The sequence below is a fragment of the Lottia gigantea genome, assembly GCF_000327385.1.
Source record: "Lottia gigantea unplaced genomic scaffold LOTGIsca_80, whole genome shotgun sequence".
Lineage (NCBI taxonomy): Eukaryota > Metazoa > Mollusca > Gastropoda > Lottiidae > Lottia > Lottia gigantea.
In genome coordinates, this window is record NW_008710663.1 from 998,563 (window position 1) to 1,009,240 (window position 10,678).

Sequence of the window (10,678 nt, forward strand, 5' to 3'; positions counted from 1 at the left end):
TTGCAGATGGAGTAAGGATTTTGAGGATTCTAAGTATTCGAGAGCTTCATGCATATTATGAAATTGATTATGAATAGATTCAGGATGAAACAGATAATTCATTTAGAAGTTTGGAGAGGATCTATCTTGCGATCTCGATCAACTGGTACCAGACTGCGACAAACTAGGAAAAAAAGTCCATACAAAAATTACAAACTTCAACACAGTCGACCTCATACCTCGAGTTACGCGAGGATATTACATTCAAAGGTGTTTTCATCGTCTTTGCCACGCGTGTAGTGGAATTTTATACCGCCCAAGGAGGTGTTACAACGCTTGTCTGACGACCTTCCCGATTCCACACGCTTATACCACGCTAATGGCGACCTTAACACTCTCTGAGCCAATTTTCCTTCACAGGCCAGTAAGAAAGCCTTCATGGTTTAACTGAACCATTATCTTCCTTCGGTTAAGATTTGTTACTCTGCATTTGATTTAGAAATATATAGCATACAATTTGATCTAGAGAATCGTTCAGAGTTCCCTAACTCTTTCAGGTTTAAGAAAACAATCGTGCAAGTTTGAATGCAACCAATCGTGTTGTGCAAATTTGATGAAATTGATAACCATGTAATTTGATTATTCCAGAAAGAGGTATGATATTGGAATAGATATTTCATCAAAATGAGCTATCATGGTTATTTGTGTAGTACTGTCATAAGAAATATTGAGCAACATCTTATCTGATCTTATTTATCTTTATTACTAGAGAGTCTCGTCTGACCTACAAACACCTTCATTCTCTGACTGGAGCCTTATCTATTTCATTTATTACTGTTGCCTAAGGCTATTTAATACTATCTTCGGTATAGCAGATCTCAGATCTACAATTAATGTCAGAAATGAGAGACAAATGAAATTAATTGTTTCTATATGTGTTAAATAGGTCTTATATCAGATGATGATGGTTGACATCTTTCCTGACATAACCAGAATCGACAGAGTACAACCATAATGGAAAGTGTTGCATCTTGCGAACACGAACTGATATGAACTTTTGAAGCCGGATAATACCATGCAGTGTGAACCGGGAGAAGTTTTAAGGATAGTGGCATTAGCATACTCTTGTACTTTTCCAACCGTTGAAGAATCTTTGACACATGCACATACTGTAGTGCTCAGAGTCTCGATTTGTTGTCCCATCTGAAAGAATAAAACACTTTTCAATAACAGTCTTTTTGACATCGATACCGCTGAGAGGCTTAAATTTCCAGGGAGTTTCCTCAGTGTATTGTGGGATCGAAGTACATTGCTTATAGATTTACACAACAAGATTTTAACCGGATGGTATCATTCTTTTTGTTTGTCTTAAAATTACACATATCTCGGTTTGTCCCATAAGCTGTCAGGACTTGGTACTTTTGTGTAATGGACCTTTAATACTGACCCACGTGAACAAATAATTTTATTATAATTGTATTTCCTTGTATTTGATAATTTATATAACTAGTTTGAAAAATAAGGTCATCAATATATCATATAATGCAGATCGTAATAAGTATGATAAAAGATGTATTTAGAACAGCACCAATGAATTATTTGTATGATTGTACCACATCTGACATCAATACAGCAATAATTGGGTTTCTCTTTCTGTTTAAGTAACAACACTCTTTTAAATCATTTTTACTGAGTGTATTGCGAGTCGTCAGTATTTTGTCTTTGATATGAGAATTTACTTGCAGCCATTAATAAATTTCACACAAGGGAATGATCAAATATGACATTTATTGAGCACATAATTGTCCAATTCGCCGCTAGGTCCCAAGAGAGCATCGAATATTATTCCTGATTTATATAGATTGACTTTTAATAACAAAGAGTTCGTTTCCAGAACAATGTTTTAAAAACCGTTCCATAAACGGTAATCTGCATGTCAAACTAAAATAGTACCCTATTTTTGCTTCGGGACAAGAAAATATACATTTCCTCTCTCGCCTACACATACAAACAAGGTATGCCTTTGTAAATCGTATTTTTTTTTTCAGAATGAACCACGACCTGGATGTCCATCAGCTAATACCATCTGTAGTACCATCTACCAAGATTCACCAGAGAATATAGGTGACGAGTACTTAGTGAACAGTATCTGTAGTTGTCAAAATGGTCAGTCATGTCCAGTAGATATAGATCATAATAACACACTTCAAGTAGATGATGGTGTATGGTAAGTATATTTAAACTGCTGTGCTCCTCTTCATCTGCGTTCAGATTTCTCTAATCCTAGTCACCCTTGCTTAATTTTTTGAATAATACTCTCTGATGAATGAGTCTTGTGCTTCATTATGACCACGACAGCATGAGCCTTGTGTACTCGTGTACTAAATGGCACATTCGGTAATCTGATAGTTGCATATGATTTATTGCTGATAAGCTTGATATTGTTTCGGGTGTGGCAGCTATATACTATTGTTCTGTCGTTTGTTTTCTTATATCTCGCTATTATTAGTCGTTCCCGAGTTTCTGACCTTATTCTGGTAAATGCAGCTATTATTTTTCGTTTTGAAAAGAAATTTGGTTTGTCAGTTCTTCCGTTTTGTTATCTGTAAGTGTAAAGACAGGGGGCAAACGTTTAAGTAATACTAGCTCTCTGCAACACAGTTACGTATACTGCAGAGTTGCAGAATGGTGAGGGGCCAAACGGTCCATCGTAAAAGTACTACTGCTAGCGCTCAGCAACAACATTACGGATACTAAAAAGTTGCTGTGGCATCACTCTGGATCTATTAGTCTGTGAAAAAATCAGATCATCTAAACATTACATCAGTTAGGATGCATACATTCTAGTTACAGTACCCATAAAAGTGCGAAACTACGATCAGTGAACTATTTACTGTTTAGCTTCCGGGAGTAACAACAGAATGCAATTTTATTGACATTTCTTATTTGTCATATCGCAAAGAGTAGGTCGAGTAGAAATTATAAGTTCAACAGACAAAATAAACATTATATTCAATGATAAATAGAAATTCGTCGAGGTTCGTCGTAATTAAATAATAACTGTTTTAAAGCAAATTAAATCATAAGGAAGCTTACATAATGGCACAGAAAGTCTAATTTGATTACAGAACGCTGGCCATGCATAAGATTGTCTTCGATTAATACAGTTACCAAGAATGGTTTGGGGCGAGTTTTCTATAAGTGGCATTTTAGTGTGGAATGATATGATTTTATTTAAGACTGTCACTGTTAATTATCTTCTTTCTGGTCAAAACATATAGGATCCACACTGCGGATCTCCATTTTGCTAAAATACATAGGATCTTGTTTTGAAATAATTCTGAGTTGAGATCAAACTTGGAATGAGACTCATAAAAACTTATTGTGTACAGTCACTGTGTGTTCACAACCTGACTTTCACAACCAATTTACGTTTAATACGTCCAAAACAGATCTAAGGCAATGTATACATAATGTATAGATGCATTATTTGAATTCATTGAATGTGATTCATTTATTTCTCCTTAAAATTACGTGATAGGCCTACCAACATATAGCTGAATCTAATATAATTTCATGAAGTATAGAGTCAATATGGATATTATTTGAAGCTAATTAATGAAATATAAAAATTCATAAGCTGCTATTTAATCATTACGTGCGGTCAAATATCTTTCTCCAATTTACTACACTATTTATACTGTTTGACATGTCTTTGACCTCGTGTACGTCTAAAAACTCCACTAATCTGATCAAGAAAAACTGGGCAAGATTTTAATGTTTAAACGATTTGTGATTGTAATCTAGTTATAGAATTTTATGGCGATCAAGAATTAAATTGCTACACATTATTCCTTTCGTACTTCTATTTTATTTCATTAAAATGAACATTACAAAACTTGTGTACCTTGCGGAATACGCTAAAGTTTTTCGTGTTTAGGGAAATAACGTCATTAAAAGAAAACGTGAAATGACACGTTTGGTGAAATTTCATGTAAAAATACAGATCAATGTATTAAGATGGTTATAGAAGCTTTCGATGAATTGAAAGGATTCGCTTTATTAACCACCTTCAATCTGTTTTCTATACAAGGAGATGTTAGAATGTTTTGATTGATTTAACAATAAAATGTTTTAAGATTAAAGGGTTTCTTGAATGAATCTTGACAATCAATCATTGTTCTTTAATTACATCTGAACAATGATGTTTTGAAGGTCGCCTTCTCCAAAAGTAAGTGCTAAGTATCCTTAATCTACAAAAAACATGTTTACGCTTTTTTTAATAAATTGAATCACAAATGCACTTAGCTGTTACATGGCATTTTGACTAGTATTTGGATGAGAAACACGAACAGAATAAAATACACTTATTAAATACTTCCTTCAAATATCAACATAGACACAAGTGATTTCATTATCAGAAGAAAACTCCTTAAAAACACTTGGCTTTTTAAAGAAAATATCATAAGAGTCAAACGTCCGACTTTTTCAGGACCTATCGTCACTCCTACGCTTCTTCCTTATTCATTTCCTATGCCAAGAAAATACTTAAGAGTTTAATGTACCTGGAATGTAATCATTATTAAGCCAACCATTATACTGGAGACATATACCTTCCATATACCTTCCCTTCTTAATACGTACAATTTTTATATTATTATAACATTTTTAAAAAGTTTAGTTTTCAAATATTTCTGAAGAATTTTGTTGGGTATAGATTATGTAGAACATAAGGGCATTGTATAGGGCATTGTATAAATAGATATCTTCTTGTAGATGGGTACATTAAATTATGGGGTGGATTCTTGTCGCGACGATAGATTAATTGCATTAAGTAAATTTTGATCCTTTTCCACGAGAGGTTTTCAAGTCTTTTATTGAGTATCAGAGATACGTATACTACCGGTTTCAAACATGCGATATCCTACTACATAGAACGACAATTTGAACAAAAAAATGAATTAGAAAATTAACCTGGTAAAGATCCTTTGAATCAATGAATCAAATTTGACACGAACTAAGAGAAATGTCTTTTACTAATTATATAGTATGTAGGACTATTAATTTAAGACAACAGTAAGATAATATAATGTACACAGACACAAAATACTTCTATCAGACTTGTGTCGCTCTCTTTCTTTTAGTAAATTATACTCGTGATGTTTTCGTGATGAAGTGCTATATTGCCAATCACTGTGTCAATCTTGACATTGTGTTTCGAGATAAATGGACCCTAAACACAATATAGCATAAATACCACCTTAAATTTGAATAAGAATATCATGTATTGTTATGATAATTTTTTGCAATTGCATGATTGCAATGAAGGGCATATCAGGAAACTCCTGTAATTTTTATTCCTCTCATGACTGTCAGGAAACTTACAGTATAAAACGTCAAAAGCAATCAGGAAATTGCAACATTACCTACTCTTTTGTTACGGAAGCATCGAACAGGTTATTTGCAGCAATATAATAAAAAATGATGCTTTTGCAACAATCTTAGCAAGACTACTTCCGGTTAAAGTTGTCACTGGACAATCGTATCTAATCTAGTAATCTCATACCCAAGTTATGAGAACCAAATCAATTTAATAAGCAAAGCATAATACCTTTAAATACAGTGAGTTTTAACTACATGTATACTAGATTTAAAATTAATTTTAAATGCAGTTTATGATGCAAAGTATAAATAAACGACATAATAACAAAGACTATTTCATTAAAATCACATTAAACGGATTGGTTTCAATTAGGCATCAAACGGCCTTTGAGTTTTTTTTAAAGGTAATATGTTACTAAAAATTTTAAAAGTTAGGCAATGTCATCAATCAATGTTAAAAATTCAAGATCAAACCAGACCATTAAGATTATCCCAAAAGTGCTCACAGATCAGACGGCTTTATTCAGAAAGAAATTAGTGTCGCCTACATCATCTGTACATACATTTAAAGTACTTCCTGTTCAAGTAGAAAACTATACAATAATTGTTTAGAATCATGTTTCTCATGCCTTTTAATCTTAGATTTAACATAAACTACAATCACGTTAACACGATTTGTCAAAGGCTTCAATTGTACTCGAAATAGAAAAATGATTTATTATGATCTAAGATTATACAATAAATAGTTCAAAACATTAGAAATTCTGAAGAAAGGGTCAATGTGCGAGTCTTACTTCCGAGAGAATGTATTCTAGATGCGACATTTTTGTCTGAATTTTAAACAAAGGAGAGGATTATATATGAAAATAACTAAATTCCAAAATTGGTTGACACTTTGTGTGTGTTTACCACTGTCCCCATAGCGGTGCTAGCGTCGCTAAAGGTCCTTGGTGCTTTAGCAATTTCAGACAATGAAAGTGACGTTTGAGCTTATTAAATTGAGAAATCCTTCCCTAGTTACTTGTATCCCGGGTGGGAAGTCAGTTGTGTAGTTATTCGATTCCAGTCTTCTCAACATGAGATTATTCTGACCACAGAAAAGTTGCATTGTGTCATGTACAAATTTGGGCTGCTAAGAGCATCAAAGCTAGGTTTTTATTGACGTGACTTTTCTGAATGAGGAAGCATTATCGGTCTCGTCAAAAGTTTACAGTATTATAAATGTATTTGAAATTAATGACGGTTCACTGTTATAGTGTCACAATATGCTAGGCAATGACCGCGTAGTTTCACATGAACTTAGATATTGTAAAGACAAAAGATTATAATAGTCATTGTATTCAATGGGGAACTTTATCTTATAAAGAGGATTATCTGTGGATATAAAAGAGTCTATAACAATGGTGAAACAGCAACTATATAAATTGACTATTTCTGGTTAATTTCAGGTATGGATTATGCCAACCGACCAAAGATTTTAGTGAATGTAAAGTAAATGATGTAGCTACCAGGTCATTTGAGAATTCAGACAAATTTCAAGGCCATGGGTATTCAGAGGTAAGACACCTTATACATTCAAACAGTCAATCCTTTCCGTTAATTAAAAATCCGAAGTCGAATACAAAAGGCAAAATGAAAATAATTGAAAAGGTAAGAATAATGAATGTATGTGGTAGAGAGAGATTACGTCCTTTGCTTTAAAAAAAAACAAAGCTTTAACGACCCGAACCGCAAAACGAACAACAAAATATTTGGCAATACATTGGTAACAGCAAATGAACTTTCCGTTTGAGGAATTATATAACGTTTCAACGATGTGAGGAATTGATATACTCGACAAGAAATATTCCGATACTCTACTGTTTTTTTTTTCTGTTTATCAAGAAGATTATATACTGGACGATTTTTAAGGAAATACCCTTTGGCAAAAATCTGGTCACGTCTGTATAGACCATGCGAATGCCTAAAGACTTAAAAATATTAAGCAATTATCACTGATACCAAAAAATAGCTTTGTGCAATGTGGAACCAAACAAAGTACTGTAATCATTTATTATATAATTTTTCAGTTAAACTGTATATGTACGTCAGAAAATAAAGTAGTATTGGAGAACAAAATAAGATCGGAAGACAGTGAATATGGTCCTGGTGTTGATAAAATATGTGGAGGTAATATTAACTACATTAATAACATATTGTAGAAATTGTGACTGATACGATGGCAGATTTCTGTAATCAGAATGCAATGTAGGAAATCCAGGGATATATTTATTATCCTACAATCAAATGTACAACTAACCTCAGTTGGTTAATTAAATCAGGGGATTGTAAAGATAGTAGATAAAACGAAATATCCAGAGCTGTTTAGGTACCACGACTGCATGCAAAGCTTAATGTTATGATGGTGATTGATTTTATTGTAGATAAAGCATTTCAGTTTGACTTTCAGCTACTAACAGGTTACACTATATGAAGATGTGCTATTGAAAACATATTGTGGACGTAAAAAGGGGGGTTTTGTAACACAAGATTGATTTCTGGTACATTATTGTCATCATAATTGGTTTATGATGACATTACAACCAGTACTATTTTTATCTCCTGTGTTTTTCAGAGGAAGTGGAGAAGAGAGGAATTGATCAAGGAATGTCCAGTTTTTATAAAAGAAGTCAAGATAATGGATTAAGCAGCTTTTACAAGAGAGGGAGTGGATTAAGTGCTTTCTACAAACGAGGAAACGGCTTAAGTTCTTTTTACAAAAGAGGTCATGATTTAAGTGCGTTCTATAAACGAAGTAGAGGTTTAAACTCTTTTTACAAACGTAGATCACCATTCCAACATGTTAGCTCATTTTATAAAAGAGATCTTGGACATGTTAGTTCCTTTTATAAACGTGCACCAGAAAACAGTTTAAGCTCTTTCTATAAACGATCGCATGATATCGGTATGAATTCCTTTTATAAGCGCTCTCGTGATAATGGCATGAGTTCTTTTTACAAAAGATCGCCGAATGATCTATCTAATTTCTACAAAAGGGTACCTGTCGGTTTAAGAAATTTTTATAAGAGATCTGTCGGAAATGATATGTTAGGTTTTTACAAGAGAACACCCTCGTCATATGATTTGTCAAGTTTCTACAAGCGCGCATCTGGAAACAACGCTTTGTCCAGTTTTTATAAACGCGCCCGAGAAAACGACCAACTTTCGGGTTTCTATAAACGTGCTGCTGGCAATGACGATCTTTCAAGTTTCTATAAACGTTCTTCTGGCAATGACGACCTTGCAAGTTTCTATAAACGTGCTGCTGGCAATGACGATCTTTCAAGTTTCTATAAACGTGCTGCTGGCAATGACAATCTTTCAAGTTTCTATAAACGTGCCGCTGGCAATGACGGTCTTTCAAATTTCTATAAACGTGCTGCTGGTAATGACGGTCTTTCAAGTTTCTATAAACGTGCTGCGGGCAATGACAATCTTTCAAATTTCTATAAACGTGCTGCGGGCAATGACGATCTTTCAAGTTTCTATAAACGTGCTGCGGGCAATAACGATCTTTCAAGTTTCTATAAACGTGCTGCTGGCAATGACGATCTGTCTGGATTCTATAAACGTGCTGCGGGCAACGATAATCTTTACAATTTTTACAAAAGAGCCCCCGTTGCAAGCCAATTGTCAAATTTTTACAAGCGAGGTCTTTCATCCAATGATCTCGTGGCATTTTATAAAAGAGCACTTGGTAATGGTGTTTCTAGTTTTTATAAACGAGCTAACTCCGATTTATCTTCGTTCTATAAAAGAGCAGTTGATGATGTCAGTAATTTCTATAAGCGTTCCGGCGAAGATGACCAAACAAATGACAACAGTTTAAGCAGTTTCTACAAGCGTTCTTTAAATGGTGGACAAAACAGCTTTTACAAAAGATCTCCCCTCGATCATGATGTAAGCCACTTCTATAAGCGAGGCCTCGATGATGTAAGTTCATTCTACAAAAGAAATGCAAATCGGCTACAGAGTTTTTATAAACGAGCCCGCGACAACACTTCAAATTTCTATAAACGTAGTCCCGAACAGCAAAGTAGTTTTTACAAAAGAGCCCCTAAAGACAATGTTAGCAGTTTTTATAAAAGGGATTCTAGTGACAATAAAGATGTTGCCTTTTACAAAAGAAGTGTGTGAGGCAATAATTCTGAATTCCTCTATATTTAGTAAAGCAAGGCCTTGTATAAGTAGCAATATATCTGAAACACTATAGTTGCACGGATCAAGTGTGTTCTGTTAAGATCGGTATGTGTCTATGTAATATAAATAAATATTAATGCTTGATTCAAATAAAGTTATGTTTCTTAACTGTTGTTATATCACAATAGCCATTCATGTTGATGTGTCATTTCCCGTGATAAGCCTGGTACATGATGAGATTTAGTATTCCAGCTTTGAGAAAGCATCGAATCGGTTCGGTTGTTCTTCATGCACTGGTATTTCCGTTGCTGGTAGATGCTTTCACCCAGGTTTTGGTTACTTGCCGATCTTACCATCCTCATAATTATACTTTTATACAATATACTTCCAAAATGACTGATCAAACTTTCATTGATTCCATTGTGACGGAATTACACACTTCACAAAATAGATAACCTCTCATTTGAGTTACTTACACAAACACAGTTTTTAAGTTAATTATATCTTCAAAATAATTTTAAAGCCAAAACATTTCATAGGTAGGCCTAATTTCGATATTTTTCAGACAATTGTTGTTTAACGTTAGCGTGGCGGAATAACAGCCTATAAGATATAACTTTTTAGTAAATACGCACTTTCTAATATACAGTGCAGCCGCGTTTATCCGGTTGCTGATAATCCGGAAACCCCGATATCCGCACGCTATCTGCTAAACAACTGCTTTTGTTTCAAGTGATAGAAATAACAACGCAACAAGGCAGAAGTTCGCAAATGGGGATCACTCTGGACTTAACTTTGCGTGACGGACTTACAATCAGACTTTGTGACGTAATTATAAGTTAAAAAAAACTCAAAAAAGCTCAGTTCTTAGAAACTAAGAAACTAGTAAAACCAAAATAATCAAATTAGGACCGGTTCACTATAATATAGGTCAATAAAAACGTGTACTAATGTTAATCTAAAGAAATAAAACAAAACCTAATGAAGAAAAAAGAAATTGAAATAACACATTTCCAGGTCCCAGGGATGTCAAAATTCCGGTTCAAATTTGTTTCGAGCGTTTGGATACAAAACTATAGTCGAAAAAGTCAGGGCATTTTGGTGAAAACTATCCCCACATTACAAACTAAAGGGTTTT

General features: G+C 33.9%; 1 protein-coding gene across 1 annotated transcript; it reads left to right on the forward strand.

Moving 5' to 3' along the window:
* Positions 1-358: 358 nt before the first annotated feature.
* Positions 359-9,706, forward strand: LOTGIDRAFT_236400 (hypothetical protein; the record flags this gene model as incomplete). The annotated part of the gene is made up of 5 exons (XM_009067228.1): positions 359-403; positions 2,028-2,206; positions 6,810-6,918; positions 7,431-7,530; positions 7,976-9,706. 5 exons carry the CDS (start codon positions 359-361, stop codon positions 9,535-9,537), a joined length of 1,995 nt encoding a protein of 664 aa, XP_009065476.1. The 3' UTR covers positions 9,538-9,706.
* Between the last annotated feature and the right edge of the window lie 972 nt (positions 9,707-10,678).